At 33.4% G+C, this 23,572-nt stretch overlaps 1 protein-coding gene and 2 pseudogenes across 4 annotated transcripts; 1 reads left to right on the forward strand and 2 right to left on the reverse strand.

The window, feature by feature from the left end:
- The first annotated feature begins 579 nt into the window (after positions 1-579).
- On the forward strand, positions 580-2,119 carry LOC143583548 (UMP-CMP kinase-like; annotated as a pseudogene). The gene is made up of 5 exons (XR_013144190.1): positions 580-713; positions 788-944; positions 1,475-1,555; positions 1,639-1,746; positions 1,839-2,119. The product of XR_013144190.1 is annotated as a UMP-CMP kinase-like (transcript).
- A 522-nt stretch (positions 2,120-2,641) lies between these two features.
- LOC143583549 (cysteine-rich receptor-like protein kinase 43) lies at positions 2,642-5,549 on the reverse strand (annotated as a pseudogene). The gene is made up of 5 exons (XR_013144191.1): positions 5,365-5,549; positions 5,148-5,278; positions 3,823-4,029; positions 3,505-3,738; positions 2,642-2,906 (listed from the first exon to the last, which is right to left on the reverse strand). The product of XR_013144191.1 is annotated as a cysteine-rich receptor-like protein kinase 43 (transcript).
- Positions 5,550-17,453: 11,904 nt separating this feature from the next.
- LOC143583542 (myosin-binding protein 2-like) lies at positions 17,454-21,806 on the reverse strand. 2 transcript variants are annotated; one of them, XM_077065822.1, is made up of 6 exons: positions 21,017-21,806; positions 20,055-20,244; positions 19,929-19,994; positions 19,683-19,847; positions 18,425-19,611; positions 17,454-17,817 (listed from the first exon to the last, which is right to left on the reverse strand). In XM_077065822.1, exons 1-5 carry the CDS (start codon positions 21,746-21,748, stop codon positions 18,446-18,448), a joined length of 2,319 nt encoding a protein of 772 aa, XP_076921937.1. In that variant the 5' UTR covers positions 21,749-21,806; the 3' UTR covers positions 17,454-17,817; positions 18,425-18,445. The 2 variants fall into 2 exon arrangements, with proteins under 2 accessions (XP_076921937.1, XP_076921938.1); XM_077065823.1 differs by having other exon boundaries at positions 17,455-17,817; positions 18,425-19,590.
- Positions 21,807-23,572: the final 1,766 nt, after the last annotated feature.

Below are 23,572 nucleotides of genomic sequence, written 5' to 3' on the forward strand. Positions count from 1 at the left end.
AAGCGAAGAAATTGAAATAGTTTATGCTGTCTGGGAGTTTATTTTGTATGCTTTAGTTAGGTTAGAAATTAACTATGATCTCCTGATTCATTTTATAACATTGTTGTTATTTATTTTGTATGCGTTTTAACTTTTAAGCGAAGAAATTGAAATAGTTTATGCTTGGCCTCTTGAATCTGATTCAATATTCTTTTTCATAACACCATATCTTGGATTTTATATCCTTGATATAGGATGAATATGTAAAATGTGGGAAGAAATAACTTTGCTGCTTGAATTTACAAAGCCGTTCCACTTGTAAAACATTGACTAATTTTTCCATACATGATCGACATTCTAGCTGTTTTTCGCGAAGGTGGATTATTTATATACCGTCATTTATTTCTTTGGATGCAGGCAGACGCTGGAATCGTGTCACAAACGAGGTCCCCAACCATTAATTTTGTATTAGGTAAAGTTTATATGCATATGTCTTTATTGCATTCTTGTTATGATCTTTAAGTAAAAATTTGTCATAAAGTATGATTCTTTCATCTTTAGCCATTCATTATGATAATTAATTTTTATACTTACTCTTGATATGTGATACCATTAGGCGGCCCGAGAGTTGGAAAAGGTACACAATGTACACGTATTGCTGAGACGTACGGATTCACACACCTAAGCGTTGGAGATTTGCTCAGAAACGAAATATCTTCCAAAAGTAAATATGGGTAAGGATCCGCAACTTCATTTTATTATTTGTCACGTTCGTTTTTAGCTACGCCTGATATTTTTATGCTTTCAGTGACATGATATTAGAGACGATCACAAAAGGAAAAATCGTGTCTTCAGAAGTGACGGTCAAATTGCTCAAAAGCACTATTGAGTCCGGTCAAGCTGATAGATTTTTGATTGATGGTTTTCCAAGAAGCGAGGAGAACCGTGTGGCTTATGAACAACTAGTGAGTACCAAATACTTTGTTCTTGATATAATTTCTGGAGTAAACTGCACTTTTCGTCTCTGTGGTTTGTCCAAATCTGCGGTTTTAGTCCAATAGTTTCAAATTTGTGATTTTCGTCCCCGTGGTATCATTTCACTTGCAATTGAACCCGAATTCATTAACCCTGTTAAGTCTGTTCGTTAAACTCATCAGCGTGACCCTCATGTGAGGGGCATTTTTGTCCTTTTTTCTCCTTAAATAAATCCCAATCCTAATTTGCAAGCCCCTCACGTGAGGGGCTGGAATGTACTTGGGAAAAAAAAGGACAAAACTGCCCCTCACGTGAAGGACATGATGATGGGTTTAACGACCAGAGTGAACGGGTTTTATGAATTCGGGTTCAATTGCAAATGAAATGAAACCACAGGGACGAAAATCGCAAATTTAAAATTATTGGACTAAAACCACATATCTGCGCAAACCACAGTTAACTCTAATTTCTGTAATAATGTTTCAAACACTATTATCTCAAAGTTTATATTTATATATAGATCGGAATAGAACCGGAAGTTGTACTTTTCTTCGATTGGAGTGAAGAAGAGATGATGAAATGAGTACTGCATCGTAATCAGGTGTGTTCTGCACCTTAAATGTTCTTTTTATTATTTCATATAATTCATCCTTTTAACGTGCTATTTTTTTTTAACTTTGATAGGGGCGGGTTGATGATAACATTGACACCACGAAGGAGCACCTTCGAGTGTTTGAAGCTTATAGTCTACCTGTTATTACATACTACTCTCAGAAAGGGAAGCTTCACAAGGTTTTTACTTACTAATGATCAACATTTTTTTTATTATTAAAAATGCATTTCAACATATTTCAATACATTAGTAATGATGCCAAATTTTGCAGATCAATGCCACAGGAACAGAAGATGAGATCTTCGAACGGCTGCAGCCTATTTTTGCCGTATAGTTTGGATTTGTTTGCAACGTTTTCGATTTAAATTTGAATTTGAATCGATCTATATATATATGAAACTCAAAACTTGTATATCATCTTTCTTTCTCCTATAATTTACACTTTTGTACAATAAGAAAAAAAAAACAAAATGCAGCATTCTCCTAATCTATAACATCACTCTTACTATTTACCCTTCAATGGGCCGTTTGCCATGAGGATCGGCTCTTGAACTCGCATAACTTGAACCTTGATGATTATGATGAGCTTTTGAAGTTGAACCCGCAAAAGCCCACGTGCTACCGGTCCTTGTGACCATGGTTGACCTAGAAGAACTAGAGTTTGACACGCTCAAACCACCTAAGGATGAAGATGAACCCGAGGGTCTACTTGGTCTTCTACTTTTTACACCTTGGTACCCCGGCTTGGTTGGTTGGTCTAGTGCACCTCCCTTGGATAACATCACCGTCACCTGGCGCATGGTGGCACGTAGCTTCGGGTCCGACTGGGTGCATAGTAATCCGATTTGTGTACAAGTCGCCACCTGGTTAGGGTCGGCTGATGTGGCTAGTGCGGGGTCCATGATTTCTGCGGTTTTTCCCTTTTCATATAGCTATATGCCTGCAAAAATTCGAGAGTTTAGTGTGGTTGACTTTATAAGTCAAACACACTTCGCTTTGACTTATGGTTTGACACTATTAATAGAACATGCTAACAAATATGTTACGACAAGAATAGGTTTTTAGTAGCTAATGTTAACAGACTAGTTTGGAAATAAGTTTTATGAAAGTAAACATGTATGGGTGTGTTTTATATGTATTACATTTGACTTCAGAAGTCAAGGTATGCATGAACAGACCGATACTTACCCAATCGAGTAGATTTTGACAGTCGGGATCCTGGTTAAATTTAGAGTTCTTTTGACCGCTAATGAGCTCTAGAACCACTACACCATAACTATATACGTCTGCCTTCACTGATAAATTACCATGCATTGCATACTCCGGTGCCATATATCCACTGTTTCATTAAAAAAATAAACAAATAAATAAAGGCATCCCTCTAAATTTTTAAATGATATTTAACATAAGTTCCATAAACGACAGAAAGAAGTGGTGCAGTTGTAAGCGTCTAACGGTAGAGGTCTCAAGTTCGAATCCAGATTCCACTAGTTTTAAGTTTAACCCCCATGAAAGCTACTTGCACACCGCTTATTACATATGCAGTGGCGAAGCTTAGACAAGCGCGGGGGGGGGGGGGGGGGGGGGGACTCAAAATGTATTAACAAAAATTATAAACGAGGGGGGCGGCTCAAATTTTCAGCCGAAAACAGGTAAATTTTTACTACGCGTAAAATTTTCAGGTGAAAAACGGATACATTTACACAACTATGAAAAAAATAGAGAGTTTGGCCTCAAATTCGGCGAAAACGAGTAAATTTACACTACGTATAAAATTTTTGGGCCGACAAAATGGAGACATTTACACTACTGCGCAAAAAAAGGGGGGTCGGGGCTACCCTAGGTACTAATGAAACTTCGCCATTGTACATATGTATTTAAATTTATAAGGTTATCAAATTCAAAAAAATAAAAGTTGAATTTTGATAAAAACATACTTGGTTCCGGCTACACGAGTGTTGACATGAGTTTTATCTTCAGGGTAAAGCCTAGCCATGCCAAAATCCGCAATCTTGGGCCTCCATTTTTTATCTAACAAGATATTGCTAGCCTTTATATCTCATGAATGATACGCTCAAGCGAGTCTTCATGAAGATAAAGTAAGCCTTGTGCTACACCATTAATTATGGCATATCTTCGTTTCCAGTCGAGTACATCCCGCTTTGCAGATTCTACACGATAAAATAAAAAAAAATAATCAAATATCCATCAAAATAACGTTTCAAAAATCCTGAATCCGTCACTGCCTAACATACTGAATAGAAGCTTATCGAGGCTCTCGTTAACGACATATTCATACACCAAAAGCTTCTCAGGAAACGCGCAATATCCCAACAAACTCACAACATTTCGATGTTGTATACAAGCCAATAATTTGGCCTCGTTTGTAAACTCTCTTTCCCCTGTTTTGATTTCTCCGAAAGCTTTTTCACCGCAATCTCCCTGCCATCTTGCAACTTCCCCTGTTCATCCAAACACCCAAACAATAATCAAAAATCATATTATGGTGTGCATGAAACCGAAAAAAACCGAATCGAAACAAAACCATGGTTTGGTTTTATGTTTTTGTAAAAACCAAACTTTCGGTTCGGTTTTGCACGTAATAAAACGGAAAAAAAAATGAACCCAAATTATAGATTTTCGTTTTTTATATTGAATTTTAAGTAATTTATAAAGATTAAATAAAAACTCAAACCTAAATATATCGTAAATGTACAATAATCAATTATCTATATCTAATATATATAAATGACAAGCTTGGTGCCGCTAACGTGCCATTGGGCCACTTGGCGGCACCTTACTTCTTCATAGCATTCAGTTTTTTTCATTATGGTAACGTAACGAATATAACTGAAGCTGACCGAATGACAATTTTGTTTGTTTTAATTCCGATATTATAACAAACGTGACGGAAACCGGCCGAATTCGCATAAAATCAACGTCTAAATGCTCGGGGACCAACAGCGCTCGGGTTTACCAACGCCCGATGTTTACCGACCGACACCACCCCATTGGCCCACTCAATTTTATGTTTTCCCCTTTTTTAGCTCTAGTACCGTAACAAACGTAGCCAACCAAATTCGTGTCCAATTACCGCCTCAATGCCCAGGATCGACAACGCTTGGGTTTTACCACCGCCCGGGTTTACTGAGCAAACAAGCGTCGTTTTAAATAACATAATATATTTTTATATGTTAATTTGACGAATATATTTTTCTTTAAAGCTATGGTTTTACCAATGTTGTCTATACCGTAACAAACGTAAACGATGCTAACTGAATTTGCGTCAACTCACCAATTGCCCCGGCCAAATTTTCAACTTTGAGGTTTTACCAATTACCCAGGCTAAATTCCAACTTTTTTTCGAACCACGAATTTTAAGCATAAATAGCAAAACCGGAAAGACAAAAACCAAACGGTTTTCAAAAACTCAGAAACCGAGATTTCGGTCTTTTGATTCGGTTATAACCCAAAACCAACCCAAACCAAACCAAACCGTGCACACCCCTAATAATAATCATCAAGATCTAAAATTGAGTCAATAAAACACACAATTCACTATTTTGAACAAAGATCAAACCTTAAAAACAGGGCCAAAACCACCTTGACCAAGCTTATGTTCAAAATTATTTGTAGCAGAAACTAATGATTGAATAGTAAAAATCTTCTGTTCTTGAGGCACAGTCACCTTATCCACATCCTCTGCTTCACCTTCACATCAATTAACTCAAATTAATATTAAAAGAAAATCCAGAATTTAATAAAATCTTGAAATGGGTATTCAAGATTTTAATTACCTGAACAGGGTTTAAAGAGTTCACAAAACAATTTCTTGAAATTAACCATTTTGTGGAAAAAACCATGAATTTGAAGATTGATCAGTAATGTGAAAATAATAAGAATAAGTATAATAATATTTTGTATTGATGTTATAGACGTGTTGTTTTGTTTCTTGCCCACTAATGGGGTAGTAGCTCATAGTTGACTTTCTAAAAATGCCAGCATTGTAGAAGACTCATCAATGTAACAGATTTGACGAGTTAAATACTTTAATATTAATTATTATTATTATTATTATTATTATTATTATTATTAGCATGATGATGCTAGCTTTGAGCTTCTTTTTTGGCATTTTGTGTACGCGGGAATATTCATATTTTATTTATTTTCTATAACAGTGATAGCTTACGGTATCATTGGGCGGCCGTACCGATGTGGGTTTGAAACTCTAGAGAGTTTTTCCTGAAAAGCATAACATCTGGTTCTCGGGTGCTCTCTGCATCCTCGGCAACTTTCTCCCCTAATACCATTTGACAACAGTTGCGCTATCACAAGGGTGTAGACAAGATAAAACCTTCATTTTGGGTCTGATTTGAACTGGCGTCCTCCCGAATGAAGCCTAGTTTTTATTTTTATTGCCATAACCAACTGGGTTAGTATAGAAGGTTGGATAGTTTAAAATTATGTTTAATAAGTTTTTTCTTTTTATTTAGTTGTTTGTTTATGTTTATAAACTCGTTAAATTCATTATTATCGCTGGTTATTATTCGGTTTTAACATAGTTAAACCGAGCTTTTAGTGAATTGGAATCATTTAAAATTCCACCGAAGTACGTATTTGGTTGTCACTTCGGTCTTAAATCGAAACCAATGGGGTGTTCGATTTATAATTTTAACTCAAATTTTTTCTTAGTTATATATAATATATTCCAAACTAAACGTTTTTTAATAAATAAAGAAAAACCTCCGTCGATTTCTCGCTCTCACTGTGACGGCTATGAAAAAAATTACTCGTAAAGGGTCATGTGTAAAACCTGTGAACTAACAGAACTTATACCTTAAGCTTAATTTAGCGAACGATGAATAGTAATGAATTGTAAGTGAATGTAAGTGAAAACGGTTATCACAATGAATAGTTATATTTTTATTTTTACTTGAAACACAAATTTAACTTTTCAAACATAAATGTACTTTAAATTTTGTGTTTAATTATAAAATGGATATGGTCAGATAGAGCTATAGAAGTGTAGAACCCACTCACAATGTCTTAATGATGTATTAAAATGCTATCCGTGGACTTTACTTATAAGTTAGTCATAATCATAAATCTCCGTCTTCTAATCTAATGGTTTGAGAGTGTTGATCAAGACTTGAGATTTTAAAGTCTTAAATATGAAATATTACTCAAGGGGGTTTTCTAAAACGGTAGATTTCCTTTTTAACGGTGTTATTGAGTGAGGTTCACCCGGAAATATAAAGTGGTTTCAAATACTGTTATTAAAAAAAAAAAAAAGAACTCCACTTGATATGCACTAAGGCTGAGGGGTGTGGAGCGCGAGAAAGGGCGCGTGAGCCCATCCGCTCGCGCCCCGGGGCGCGAGCACCACACCACCGAGGCGCGAGAGGGGCGCGAGCGCGGAAATCCAGGCAGGCGCAAGAGGGCTAGCGGCTGGGATAACGCGTGAAGTGGCCTGGGAATGCGTAAATAGAGCCGTTGGGCTCTTTGTTTATTAAAAAAAAAAAAATTTTTTCTCTATAAAACCAATATCACATACCACCCAAAACCAATATCACATACCAATATCACATACCACACCCAAAACCCAAAATCACCCCATCTTCCAAACCTTTTTTTAAAAACATGGCTGGAAATTGGTACCCAAACCTAGATTCAGATTACAGTTACGACGATTTATGGTCGGCACCGGACCAACCGATGTTTTAATTTTTTTTTTAGATATTAATGTGTTTTTTTAATTAATGTGTGTTTTTTTAAATAATTTATGAGTTTTTTTAATAATACGTTTTTTTAATACATTTATAAAAAAATAAAAAAAAAACCGCTCGCGCCCCCTCTCGCGCCCCTCCACACCAGGGCCCGGGGCGCGAGCACCACAACCAACACCCATCTTATCAAGTTTCTCTCTCTGCCACACGTCACAATATTATTGGCTGGAGCCCCCACTCGCGCCCCCTCTCGCGCCCCCCACACCCCTCAGCCTAAACACTTTTAACTTGAGGTCTAAAACGAATTTTAACTACAAGACTTTTTTAACATGTGAAAGCGACAACAATCTAGAGTTATCCACCAATTCGTTGTGGTTCTCACTTTTCTTTTCTTTTTTTTTAATTAAATAATATGTTAGAGCAACTTTTTGAGATCTAAATCTATGTATTGCATAGTAAATGGGTTGTTTTCTTATTGGGTTATAAGTCAATGACGGATTTAGGATTTTCATTGGTGGGACAAAAAATAGATGAGACCATAACAAGTCACGTTATAATGTGTCAAGTTAAAACAAGTCAAATAAAAAATAAATATGTATTCATGCAAAAGAATAAAAAGGAAAAGATGTACGTACGCAAAAGCTATTCTAGAGTGCTCCTACTGTATTTCATTTTTCAAATTTATAGATGTGATTTGAAATAGTGAAATCATATAAAGACCGAAAACAACAGTAGATAACCTTCATGTTCATGTTGGACGGTGTGGCGCTGATCATGTGCCGTTTGTTTAACGATAATACTACCATCAAACACGATGAACTGTTAGTTCAACTTTGAGAGCGTTGTTCCGACCATCTTCTCTGATCTTCTTCTCCACACTACAGTTACAATTATTGTCAAATAAATCACAAGCCAATAAGAAAGAACAGAAGTAACTATTTTTTATTACTTTCTAAAATCTTTAATTATTTAAAAAACATTACTTATGGAGATTACTTCTTTTTTTTATGTATAAATATATCATGTGTATATTGAGTAAATTCATATTATCTTAACCTTTTTATTCACCTATATCTATGTAGACACTGGCCGGATTGGATAGTAGGACAGGGGGGTCGACGTCCCTTGATTGATCACTCCACTAAGCCTGATTTTTTAATATATAATTTTATGAAGAAAATAAATGTATTTTTAATGTTTAAATTTAATTCCTTAACTCTTTTAATCCTATTTTTATAAACAATTTTGTTTGTACAACTCAAATTATAACCAAATAATCTCATTTGAAAATTTAATTGTTTAAACCCAACAAAAAAACTTTTTTACTTAAGACCCATTTTTTTCCGTCTTCGGCCTAAAAATTTTTAACAATTCTCAAAGACGGAAGTCCTTGATTATCTCACGAGTCCCTGATGGTCCAGTTCAATGAAAACAAAAGTCCACTAGTCGCTGCTAGCCCCGTTCAGTGAAAAAAGAAGCGGCATTTTACAAACGAACAAATAGAAACCACAACGATTGAAACAAGACTGGAATGAGGGACTCACCTCCTTAATCATCCTACGAGTCCGTGATAGCCTTGTTCGATGAAAACAAAAACCCACCAGTCATTTCTATCTCTAGTGAAAACAAAAACCCACCAGTCATTTCTATCCCCATTCAATGAAAACAAAAGCGACATTGTTTTAATGAACAAATGTAAACCACAACGAGCAAAAACAAATACGTTGAATGAGGGACTCCCCTTCTTGACCATCCAATGACTCCCTGATAGCCCGTTTAGTTAAAACAAAAGTTCACCAGTCGCTGCTAGCCCCTTCACTGAAAAAAGAAGCTATATTTTTCAAACGAAGAAATGGATGCCCAACCGAACAAATGGAAACCATGGTAGTAAAAGAAGACTAGATTGTGGGGCTCACCGCCTCACCTTCTTGATTATCTCACGAGTCCCCGTTGATGGTCTCGCTCAGTTAAAACAAAAGTCCACCAATGGTTGCTAGCCCCGTTTAGTGAAAAACATGAGCGACACTTTTCAAACGAACAAATGGAAACCACAACGATTGAAATAAGACTGGAATGAGGACTCACCTCCTTAATCATCCTACGAATCCGTGATAATGTACGATGAAAACAAATAAAACAATTTTTAGTATATCCCTGTTTTATAGATTTTCATATCAAATATTTGATGAGATTAATTTTTAATCTCATGAGATGTTATGACCTATTTAAGAGCTATCTGGGTTTGATGAGACTCATACCCATGAATTCGGATCAAATTGTAACATCCTATTTTATAGTTAAAAGTAAAATATTTGAAATTAATATTTCAAATATTATGAGACGAGTAACTATTGAAGTGTCCCGTTGAGATGGAAATGTTAAACGACCATCAGGGTGTTACCGAATATCGAATATCATTTAAAAATATAAAATACATTCTTTATGGTAAAATATATTATTATTATCATAAAGAAAGTTTTGGACGTAAAAGTGTACGTCTGATTGAGTAATGTAATAATAATAATAATAATAATAATAATAATAATAATAATAATAATATGTGATGGATAATAGGAAGGATGAGCTGGTAACCCTTAAGGGGCAAGTAAACGTACTGATAAGGTTGAGAATAGAGAAAATAATAAGATAATAAATCTCCACCTGGAAGATCTCTTAAGCATATGTACTATATATACATGTCTCCTAAGACTAAAAAGCAAAAAAATATAGAGAGAAGCTCGAGAGCTATACGAGTCAATATTGTAGTGTGTTTTATAATAATTTGACTATAATAATTAGCGGATTGCCATCTAAACTCGAGTTAGTAACACCAAGAGGTAAGTACACGGACCATAATCATGGTATTTTACAAGCATTTTATATATGTGTATTTTGTATGTATGTATATGATTTTTTGAGAAATGATTGTGGGTCCAAGTATGTGAATTAATGTGTGGCTTAAAAAGAGGCTATGGTTTTAAAATAAATATGATGATATGTCTCTAATAAAAATATGGGTTACAAGTCCCAAGAGTTTCGGTAGTTGAAACTCCAAAATTTTAATACTATACATAAAAGATTTCGGGAGTCGAAATCTTAAGGGGTTCGGGTGTTGAACCTCAAATATAAAAGGGGGAATTAATAACCCTCATGGATTAAAAATGAGCTCATAAGGAATTCGGGTGTTGAATTCCCAAGGAATAATAAGGAGTAAAATTAAGGATTTCGGGTGTTGAAATCCCAAGGAATTCGGGTGTTGAATTCCCAAAGAATAACGTGGAGTAAAAATAAGGATTTCGGGTGTTGAAATCCCAAGAAATTTTGGTGTTAAATTTCAAATGAAAATAAAACATATTTTTATAAAATGGTGTACTTACTTAGCGAAAGCTAATAAAAATATGTTTTAAAATGTTTTCAGAAAAAGCACCCATAGATGATTAAAGCTTCATGGACGGGACTGGACTGACAAGAGAACCATACCCTCGTGTTTAATAGTTTGTGTAATATATATTTTTATAAAATAAAACGTCATGAGTGACAGGTTTTGATGTAAACTGGGACCTACTCTGATATATATATTTTGTGAAAATATTATTTATAAAAAAAATTAAAAAAATTAGGGTGTTTCACAAATGCATAAGAAATTTTAATTTACAAATAAAGCAATTGAACTGGTAGCCTGAGAGAATGTTTTCATTTATATATATTTAAAATTTTACTTGTTTACTTAAAACAAAAGTTAACTTTTAAAAAAGAAATGTACTTTGTTTTTGGAGGTTTAATTATAAAATGGATATAGCGTGAGGTGTAGAACCCACTCACGTTATCTTTTCTTTGGGCGTCGTCCATAGAGATGGACTTTTATTTTTCTCTCATGTCACAGTACTTCTTAGACTTATAAATGTATCAATAAATTAATGGGTCGTGGTCAATGTTATACATGGACTTTACTTATAACTAATAATTATTTAGTAGGCCGAGGTCTAAACGAATTTTACCTACAAAACTTTTGTAACATGTAAAAGCACCAACAATTTTGACCAATTAGAGCATTCTTAATCCGTTCTTTAAAATAATGTAAGAAATATTTATAAATTATATGATATGGTTATAAGTGATTTTGAATAAAAGAGAAAGAAAATGCTATATGTGAAAGTTAAATTTGAGGATTCAAGGTATATACCATATAATTTTTTTAATATTTTTTGAAAGTGGTTGTGAGTAAAAGAAAGAGAATGTAATGATTAAGGTATATAAAAGTATTATTTAATTAAATATGAGTGAAAAACTGTAATGATTTTTAGTGTAATTATATGATATATATAGATAAACGGTAGAAAATGGGTTGTGAATGCTCTTCGTTGTGGTTCTCTATCTCTCTTTATTTATTTATTTTTTTAAAATTAAGAGAGTTATAACTAAACCTATATATTGTCTAGCAAATGAGTTATTTTCTTTTTGGTTTATGCCAGTGACAAGTTAGGATTTTTTTTTATTAGTGGAGCAAATAATTGATAAGAACATAACAAGGCACATTACAATGAGTCATGTCAAAACGGGTAAACGGGTCAAGTAAAAGTAAACATGCATTCGTGCAAGAGTAATAAGGAAAATATGTAAGCACCAATACATTTAGTAGGATATATAACACCAATAGTTTACTAAAACATATACGCAAAAGCTTATTTGGAGAGTTCTGAATGTGTTTTACTTTTGAAATTTATAGATATGATTAGAAATATCTAAATCATAAAAGGATTGAAAACAAATGTAGATAACCTTCGTGTCGGACGGTGTGGCGTTGATCAGGTAGAGTTCGTTTGGCCACAGTCCTACCAATGAATACGATGAACTGTTGTTGCAACTTTGAGAGCTTTGTTTCGACCATCTTTCAGATCATATTTCTCGTGTCTTTTTATCCAAACTACAGTTTCAATTATTCTCAAATAAATCACAAACCATGAAGAAAGAAAACAACATGATCTGATATGTTTCTTTGAATATTTGGAAGGCTTAGGAGGTGATTTTAGGTGTAATAAGTCAGATGAGTAAATAACTAATATTTTTTTAAACTCATTTTCTAACATTTTTAATTTTTTTTTTAAAAAATACTACTAATAGAAGTTGACTTTTTTATGAATATATTATATGTATATCAAGTAATTTATCTTCTCTTAACCTTTTTATTTTCACTAAGAACATTTGTCTATCTACATTCTCAAAAGAAAAAAAAAAGTGGTAACCACATATTGTGGTGATCCATTAAATTGGTTGTGATAATATTAATCAAGATAGATAGCAATGACAATTCAAGATAGATAGCATTGAAATATTAATAAATTTGAACGTTTCTCACAAGGAATATTCTACAAAGAAAACTGAATGTTTCTCTTTGCTAATCTATGATTTATCTTGTGGAAATTGATTAATTAAAGAGTTAAAAGATCACATGAAAGTGACTTATTACTTTATTAGAAGTTTATTGTATTGGTTTGCAAAGTTAGCTCATGGCTGTTAACCGAGGATTAATAAGTTAGAAAACATTAAAGTTAAATCTATCTATAAAATATAGATGCAAACATTTTTGGCATGCTTTTCAAACTACATATGTGTTGTCAATTTCCCAAATTAAGTATTGCATGAATATATGTTATTTTACATTAAAATATTTCAAAAACATGTTAGGAAGAGTTATCCTTATATAAGATTCTTTTTAACCATTCATGGTTTGTACAACCAAAATAATTTTTTTTTAATAACGTTTAGAAGTAACCTTAAACATTAAGTAAATCTTTTTAAGACGGGATGCCCTAAGACGGGATGTCTGTAACACCTAAGGTTACTCACCTTGGATGTTAACGAAAGAATGGGGTTTGGTTTTGCAATTTTAAAAGTATAAGGTTAGTTATGAAAGTATGAAAGTACTAAATGTCATTTGATGAAAAATTAAATATGAAATCATATACGGAGTAGTTATTAGTGTAGCCACCACACCATCTTCATTTCATTCTTTCACCTCCAACATTAGATGAGAGATGAACACACAACTCTAATCTATTCCACAATTTCGATTGAATTATATATATATATATATATATATATATATTATGATCTCTTATAACATCTAATCCAATATCAGTTGAGGAGGAGAACTTAACCTTATTTATATTGAGGTGGATACATTCCCTACTATAACGTCTTTTAGGCGCTTAATGGTAATGGATGAAAGGAGAATTCAACAGTTAAACGTGCTCTGAATGGAGTGGTATCAGGATAGGTGGCTTCCTAGGAAGTCTTCATCCAGGCAACCAAAAACAAATAATTCGTAGGGCGATGATGATATGTCTCGGCTAAAACAAACAACATTATGGTACGGTGGTGGTTGAGCCGGTACATGATAATACAAATGAGGTGCAATAGATGTTTTCACACACACATGTAACAAATAATAATTGACTAATACGGGAAATCTACATCAGCTACGATATGTATGATGTATGACTATATATTGTGTTTGTTTATTTTCATTCTTATCAACTTTATTCAACGTTTCTAATTTTTTTTTCTTCTTTTAATTATATCAATATCATCTTTCGTGCGTGCATGAATATATTTTTCCCGCTTCTGTTTTCTTAGTTGAGTTCTAACGATGGTTCGATTATTTCATTAGTTCATTACACATATCAAGTGTAAATTTTATTACTTTATAGTTTCTTATTTTATATATAAAGGTATTTCCATAAATCAATTTCAACGTGATGCTTTAGTAATAATATGGTTTTAGACTTTAGTTTTTTAGATGTGGCCTTTTTTGTAATAAGAAGAAGAAATAGTCTGTTTTAAAACAAAATGTATATGAAATATTGAAATTTTTAATGAGGTTTAAAAAATAGGTTGACTCTTTGGAAATATTCTTATTTACTTATTAATTACTTGTTTGAAAATGAATTTTATACTTTTTTTTGTTGTGACTAAATATAACAAATATTATTATTATATACTGTCTTTATCAGTCATTTTAGATATGCTGTATTATTTTCTTTATTACATATTCCATTTTATTTCAGTATATCCTTCTTGAATTTCAACTAAAATATTTTATTTGAAGGATGTAAAACTCTTCAAATATTTAATAATACCCGGAATCAAGATTAGAAACACTCAATAGCCTAAAACAAAATTAGTCCTCAAACCTAGAAAAAAGAAACTAGAAAGAAAAGAGCAAATTATCAAAATAGCCCATTTAATGAGAGAGAAAATGCAAAATAGCACGTGAGATTTCAAATTCCCAAAATAGCCCTTCAAATCTCACGTACACGTGAGTTTGCGAGATTCCCGTGACTTTTCGTGGTCCAATCAGATTCTGCCAAGTGTTTTCCACTCCCACCTACCCTGATATTTTTCATCCCAAATCTGTCGGAAACGTAACTTTTGACACCAAATATAATCTGAAAAAAACCAACTGCAACGTGATATTTCAAGCTGTCTTTATCGGCAACGTGAGTTTTCAAATAAGATTGATTTTGAATTATTTTGAAATTCAACCCCTTAGATGAATTTCATATAAATTTTGTTTTTTTGAAAAAAGCAATCATCTTCATCATCTTCTTCATCTTCGTCATCTTCATCATATTCTTCTTCATATTCATCTTCATCACATTCATTTAGCCCTGCTTGCGGTGCGCACATATGATGTATATATGTGTGAACCCTCGGGTGGGCAAAAGTGAAATTGCACTAATTTTGACGTTATTTTACTAATCTCGTGAAAATAACGTTAAAAGTGACGGACGGTTAATCAGGCATCATGTAGTGGCATTGATAGCTGAAAGATAAGGGTACATGCACCGATCAGCCGGTGTCCCGATGATTGAGTGCTATGTGCCTTATGTCCAAGGCTTGATGCAAAACTACTATCGAGCCGGGGGTCTCACCGGAAGCAGCCTCTCTATCCCTATGGGGTAGAGGTAAGGCTGCCTACATCTTACCCTCCTCAGACCCTACCATAGCTTTGCTATTGGTGGGATATACTGAGTACGATGATGATGATGATGATCACATTCATTAATAATAATCCCACCACCCCCTCCATCCATATAACACCACCTTCTACACCCTCCACCCACCAACTTCCTTATTATCATCATCGTCATCTGGTGAGATCCAAACAAACTAACGATATCGAAAATTTTCTCTTACTAGTATTATTATTAACAATATTATCAAATTATCAAAAACCCACTTCCAGATCTGTTAAATAATAATGGGTAATAGCAAATGGAGGAAGGTGAAGATGGTTTTAGCTTCTAATTTGTGTGTTTGCGTTCCTACCGCGGATTCCGACGATTCTCCGCCGCATTCCGACGGCTTTTCCGATGCCGTTTTGTTGTCTCCGGCGCCGGTGGGTGGAGGGTGTAGAAGGTGGTGTTATATGGTTGGAGGAGAAGGTGGGATTATTATTAATGAATGTGATGAAAATGAATATGAAGAAGAATATGATGAAGATGAATATGAAGAAGATGAAGAAGATGATTATGAAGAAGATGAAGAAGATGATGAAGATTGCCTTTTTCAAAAAAACGAAATTCATAAGGAGATGAATTTCAAAATAACTCAAAATCAATCTTATTTGAAAACTCACGTTGCCGATAAAAACAGCTTGAAACATCACGTTACAGTTGGTTTTTTTCAGGTTATATTTGGTGTTAAAAGTTACGTTTCCGACAGACTTGGGATGAAAAATATCGAGGTAGGTGGGAGTGGAAAACACTTGGCAGAATCTGATTGGACCACGAAAAGTCACGGGGAATCTCGCAAACTCACGTGTACGTGAGATTTGAAGGGCTATTTTGGTAATTTGAAATCTCACGTGCTATTTTGCATTTTCTCTCTCATTAAATGGGCTATTTTGGTAATTTGCTCGAAAGAAAACCACCTAAAAACTCTAGATTTGCTAAAAATCCATTAGTAAACACAAACAAGTTTGGGCTTGTAGGAAACGAATAGCGATGATTGATTTGGTGGGCCAAAATTATTTGAGGTTCTTTTTTCACATCGAGCCATCAAGGCATTCACATTAACACTCTATTCTTGAGTTTATTTAAAGATGAAAAATAATTGAAATAAAAGGAAAGGAAAAAATTATTGTATTCAGTATTCCAGAGTATATTCGTAAGTAAAGAAAACAAAGGAAATGATAGAAAGTTGTGTTCATGAGTTTCACTAAATTGAGAAAAAGAAAACAAATGGAAGGAAAACAATGAGAAACAAAGAGCAAGTTGAAAGAAAATGTTATCTTTTTAATTTGTAAAGAAATAGAATGAAAAGAAATGAAAGATAAATTAGAAAACAAATAAAAACAAAATTTTTTATTTCTTTTCTTTTTTCCGAACTCGGGAAAGAGTGTAAAGCCTCAGTTCAAACTCAATAATTTAACTGAAAAGAATAATTTTCTTATAAATTTTGTTTGGTTTTCAAAAACCACTTTACATTGATACAAGTGATTCAACTCTTCATCTTTATTTCTATCTTACTCTAAAAAAATTATTTTATTTCATTTTTCTTTCATAAACACAAACAACAAAATATAAAGTTTACTTTTAATATCTCAATGTAGTGATGTTTTAGATGTTTTCTCTATTTTTTTATACTATATCATATAGAACGTATGGATATAGAGGCTACAATGTGAACGCTCTTGTAACTAATATTAAAAGTTTATTCATATACTCGGGTGAATAGTAAAAACAAATATTAACAAATGAACCAATGTCACAAAGATTTTTTTTTGCGGCGAGTTTATTATACAACGTTTAATCACAACGAGACAAAAACGAACAAACGTAAATCATTTAAATTTTTCATCATCAATATGTCATATTTTTTAAATATTCTAACATAGATAATATATTCATAAAATTTGTGTTGGACAGAGATAAGCCAAATGGCTTAGGGCCCAAGCTTTATCGTTTGGGATGTAACCTAACAAACCAACTTGACTCGATATTTAATTCACATAAAACAACTTACACACTCTTTATTAAATTAACTATTTATTTAATTGAATTGGAATTTTACATTATAAGCATATGGCCATAAGGGTGAATGAACAATAAATACATAAATACAATAAATGATTATCTCACAAAATACTTAAAACTCTAAACAAAATACCATTTTACATACTTACAAATTACACTTGAAGTGATAGGAATAGGGTACCTTCCCTTTCTTACCACTCCAAAACAAATTTAAAAAATTAAAAAAAAAATAATAAAATAAAATCCTACACTTAACTCCCTAAAAGAAACAAACACATGAATTCATCATCAACCTTTTCCCCTTAAAAGTTAGAGATGAACTTGCACAGTTGCACCAACCCACAAGAAAAAAATGGGGTTTTTTAAATAAAATAATAATATTTTCCCAAAACAACATGATTTAACTCATAAAAGAAGAAAAGTTTGGTAGCTTAGCCTCCACAAATATGAGCAACTTCATAAGCCAAGTCACACCAATATTCACCTATAAAATGAACAAAATAAAAACATGAAATTACAAAAGTGGACCTAAGAGATTACAATATTACTTGGGAATTGAGAATATTCATCTAAAAGTTGTGGAGTTTATGCGAGCCGAGCTGTTTGCGAGTTATTTAAAATCAGTTTGTTAAAGCTCGAATCAAATGAGCTTAGCCCATTTCGTCTAGCGAGCTTGAACAAGCTTCACTCCATGAGCCTATATTTAAAAAAAAAAGAATATTCCGTACTTGAAATATAAAACATATAACTGCATAATAAATACTATCATATAAATAATTGTGAAATAATTTTAAAATGTATATTATGTTATATATAAAAAAATTCAAAAATATAAATGTTTATATATGTATGCATATAGCATATAGAAACAATTAAATAATTAACATATACAAAATAAGACCGAACCTGATCTCGAGCTTGAAAAACTACACATAGGTCGAGCTCAAGCTTTTTATAAAAATCTTGAAGCGAATCAAGTTTTGGCTTGAGCTCGAGCTAAGAAAAACTCAGGCTTGACTCATTTACGCCCTAAATAGTTGTAATACACGCGTAACACAATACGACGAAAGAAAAAAAGTTTATAACTTTACCGTAGGGAGTCTCGAAGACGATCATACTAGAGTCCCATCAGCGAAACTTTTCTCTCGAAGATCGACATGTTTAAGATCGCGCAAATGTTGCAAGATTTCTTGAAGAAGTTCCATTCCTTTATCGCCTTTCTTTAACGATCCAATGCAGTGTTTTAAAAACTCCCGATCGGCTTCGAGGGTTTGCAACCGTACATAAAGTTGATCTACTTCCTCTTCGATGTCGATCCGCTTCTTTTGCAGCTCAAATCTCGTGACCGCAACGTTTTCCACCTCGGGATGGAATCCGTTTCCGTTCCCGTTTGCCACGACCGCACCCTCATCGCTTTCGGTCTCGGTTTCTATCGCATCGAAAAGTGGAAGAAGTCGTTTTCCAGTCGAACCAATAACTCTCCGGTCTTGATAACGAGTATCGACACCGTTGACTTCTTGACCATCGTACCCGTGGTTCCCGTTTAAGTGTTTCCCGTTCTCGTTGAAGTAATCGAAGTGTCGATCTTCTTCGTCACTTAAAGTGAAAAGCTTTTCCTCTAAAACTTTAAGTTGTTCAAGAATCGACAAGCGCTCGTCTTCGAAGTCAACAAACGACGAGTCAAGATTCGTGATTTCTTGATTCCCATTCCGGATTCCCTCTTCTTTTAACTCGTGATTCACATCGACCCACATTCCATCCCCGTCTTCTGAATGACTACACGAGGCCGAACACGTGTTACTCTTCACACTACTCGTTAAAAACCGATCCTTTTCCTTTGTTTCATAATCCAAAACCTTCTTTCTATACACTTCCAATTCCTTCTCTTTTTTCACCATAAGTTCATTTAATAACTGCAAAGCTTCTTGATCGTATTCCGACTGTTCTTCCATCATTCGTTGATAATGCAACGCTTCCATCTGCATTGCAGCCTTCTCTTCGTGCAGTCGGTTTATCATCGCCATTGTCTCGCTAGCTGCAACTGCAGACGCGCTTCGTTCTTCTTCTAACTCGGTGTATAACGCTTGTAACGCCTTCCTCTCGGCTCTCAAAGCCGACTTAAGCTTTTCGGTTGTGTTAATCGGATCACCACCGTCCATTTCACTTCCATCACAAGATTCATCCACCATTGAATCCTTTCTTTCAATAATTAATACTGTATCCTCGATTTTTTCGTCTTCTCGAGTTTCTTGAAATCCTGTTAATTGGATCACATTTTCTTGAAATTTGACATTTTTAGATACAAAATAAATAAAAAAAATAAAAATTGGTTTAAGTTGAAATAATTACCATATTCAAGATTAAAATCCAAATCATGAGAATTTGATGAAGCTGCTTCTTCTGCTTCTTCATGTGATAAATTATACAAATTGAAATTATCTTGAGCTTTAATCTCATCACATGTATCCAAAACCGGAATCTCGGTTCCAATTGAAACCTCTGCTTCTTCATTTTCTGCATAATTAATCACAAACTTAAGATCAAACTTATAAAAAACTAAACTTGATGATTTAGACTTAGGTTTTTTTTTAAAACCTGAATTGCACTCCTCTGTTTCTTGTATATCTTTGGTATCAATTGGAACCTCTGCTTCTACCTTATCTGCATAACAAAATACATTTTTGTTAACAAAATACATTATTAAAGTTAATAACTTTATACCTGAATCAATATCCTCTGTTTCTTGAACTGGTTTAGAAATTGCAGGATTCTCATTAGAATAATCACACGAACTCGCATGAAAAACGAGTGAGTTTTCAGTTTCTTCAAATTCCATTGAATCCAGCTCTATAAATTTGGATGATTCATCTGTTTTTACATCATGAAGAACACAGTGTGTTTCTTGATCCTCCTGCAATTAGGAGTGTACATAAACCATTTATAAATTGATTCTAATCCGAAAACCAAGCTGAAACAAAAACCAACGGTTTGGTTTATGTTTTTGTAAAAACCGAACTTGGTTTTGCATGAAATAGAAACCGAAAATACCAAACCGAACTGAACCGAATTCATAGATTTTCAATTATAACTAATTTATAAGAATTTAATAAATATGTACATCAAATATATTAATTAACTCAATTCTATAATTATCAATAGTTATTAATTAACAAATTGATTTAGGCTCAAATCCATCATTTTAGCAAAAAAAAAATTATAAAAATTTTCAAGCTCAAATGGCAAAACCGAACCGGATACGAAAACATAAATTTAGAATCTTGGTTTGCTTTTAGCACAAAACCGACCCAACCGAACTAAAACAAAAAACAACTGTTTGGTTTTATATTTTTTGTCAAAACCGAACTTACTGATTTTGGTTTTGCATGAAATAAAAACAGAAAAAACCAAACCGAACTGAACCGAATTCATAGATATTCAATTATTAATAATTTATAAGAATTTAATAAATATGTACATCAAATATATTAACTCAATTCTATAATTATCAATAGTTATTTAATAACAAATTGACTTAGGCCCAGATACATCATTTTAGCAAAAAAAAAAAAAATCTAAAAATTTCCAAGCTCAAATGGCATAACCGAACCGAATACCGAATACAAAAAACAAAATTTAGAATTTTGGTTTGCTTTTATCACAAAACCGACCCGTACACACCCTACCTGCAATAATTCCAATTCATCTGTCACTGTTTCAATTTTTGATCCTGACACATCCTTAGCTTTCTGAAACTCCCCAAATTCTTGATCTTCATCAACCACCAAATCATCTTCCAAATTATGAAGAACTGGTTCAATTAATTCAACAGGCACCAACTGATTCCCACTGTAATCCAACAAAAACTCAAGATCTTGCGTTAAAGTTTCCAACTTTACCCCTTCATCCTTTTCAATTTTAATCAAATCCTCTGTTTCCTCTGTTTCTTGATTTCCCCGAAAACCGACACTTTTCGGAAACCCGAGAACCTCCCAAGAAGGATTAATCACAAAAGAATCCAAATCATGAAACCCTTTTCGTTTAAACTCAACCCCACAACAAGAACACTTCAAATTCAAACTTTTATCATCAAACCCTAATTTTGAATCTTTATTACAATCAGAACACAAATCATTAAAATTAGCTAGCTTTGAGTGTTGTGAGCAAAAACCCAGATCAGAAACCTGTTTGGAATGACGTTGGCATAGATCTTGATGTGGGTTTGTGGTGAGATGAATGCACCAAGAACAGGGGGGTTTTAGGTTGAAGAATTGGGCGAATTTGATGGTGAAATGGGTGAAGATTGAGTTGAGGAGAAGGAGGATGATGAGGGTCCATTCGAGGAGAGTGTACATGAAGATGAGAGTGAATCTGTTGGTGTTTTTGTGAACAATTGATGCGAATTTGTTTGCAGCCATGGTGGTAATAGTGATTGTTGGTATTGGTGCTATGTTTTGGTGAGAGAGAAAGAGAAAGAGAAAGAGAAAGTTTGACTGAGGTTTAAGCAAGCTTTATGAATGGAAAATGGTATGGATTATTGTTTAATGTTTTTCTTTTGATTTATGATAATAATAACATGATTTAACTTTTTTTCTTATTTTGATATGCTAATAATCTACACCTATTAGGGGGTTATTGGGATTGCTTATTTTCACCACCTTATAACTTATAAACTTTTTAAAAAGTAATAAGGTGTTTAGGTTGCTTATACTGTGAGAGGAAAAATTAACTTATAAACTTATTAAAAATTTATAAGGAGGTAAAATAAGGAATCCCAAACACCCCCCCCCCCCCCCAAATCAGCTATATCGACTTCTCGAGTGAGCTGGTGATGGGGTGGTAAGTTAGAAACTTGTTTCATGTTACCAATGTTTAATTTCTGCTCTCATCATTCACTTTCAGCGGCACCAGGTGATGATGAGAGAATAGATGATTATGTGACATTTACTAGTTGGATCCTTAAACTGAATAGGTTTATCTCACTGTTTTGTCGTGCATTCGGGCGAGGATTCACGGGCGTTGGCCTTAGGTAAGGGTTTTCTCCGGATCGAAAGACGAATTTATCCCGATGTGATGAATTTAGCTAGTAACTCATTTGAAGGATTCATTAGCCGTTCAATATATATATATATATATATATATATATATATATATAGACACACACACGTCCTACATGATTCTAACCCTTGACTTCTAAAAGAGAAACACCTTAGAACGAAGATGTTTATTACAGAGTGTATAACCTTTGACATTTTAGATAGAAAGAAGACGTCTTACAACTAAGATGTATTTTCAAAACATATAATTAACTAAGGCATGGGTTATTCCCACATCACATAGTTTATTTAAACAATAGGTTCTTCTGTACGAGTCGTATATAGGCTATACGAGCCACATATGCTAGAATGATGTAATAATGCGTCTTGGTCTATACGGATCCTATAGGCACTATACGGCTCGTTTAGACTGAAAAATTGTCATAAAATACATTTGTTAATCATGTCAACGTATAGCCCCTATACAAGCCTTATACACTGGTTAACACTGGTGTTAGTATATATGAATATAACATCCCTTAACTAATTAGGTTAACAAAGCAATGGGAAATGCTGGATTATTCTCAATTTATTCAAGTGTTTATTTATTTTACTATTATTTAATTAAAAGGACTGAAAAGGAAATATGTGTTGATTTTTGGTTACTTTTATGACTTTTTTTATCGACTTCTCGAGGAATGTTTTCTATGCAATTTACAAAGCTATAAAATTGTAATTTTTTTTATAAATAAGTGTATATATTTATATCAATGATGACATCCCCTAAAAAAACAAAACTAAATTTCTTCACATATTCTTGTTTCCAATGGACCCTGATTTGCATTATTTAGTAAAGACAAACAGTTCGTTATAAACAACAATAATTATTTTGCAATTTGATAATGAATTATGTTTAGTTAATTTAATAAACAGAAAAAAAATGTATTATTATTTTCTTTATCATCAAAGGGTATCAATGACCAAATTTCCTTTCTTGACGCTCATATGGTTGAACGGCGTACCACAAACAGGAGTTTCTTAATGATGAAGCACGGCATAAACATCATCAGATGACCGAAGCTTAAACCGTTCTTGTGGGGATAGTCTTTGAAGTTATTCCATTAGTCTAAGGGTATGCGTATAATTTGTGGAAATGCAATACCTAGAGAAGTGAATTACGGGACCATGAACTCATGAAGTAATTTG

The sequence above is a fragment of the Bidens hawaiensis genome, unplaced genomic scaffold (genome assembly GCF_021521415.1).
Source record: "Bidens hawaiensis isolate Kalapana, Puna unplaced genomic scaffold, B.hawaiensis_p1.1 tig00032454_1, whole genome shotgun sequence".
Lineage (NCBI taxonomy): Eukaryota > Viridiplantae > Streptophyta > Magnoliopsida > Asterales > Asteraceae > Bidens > Bidens hawaiensis.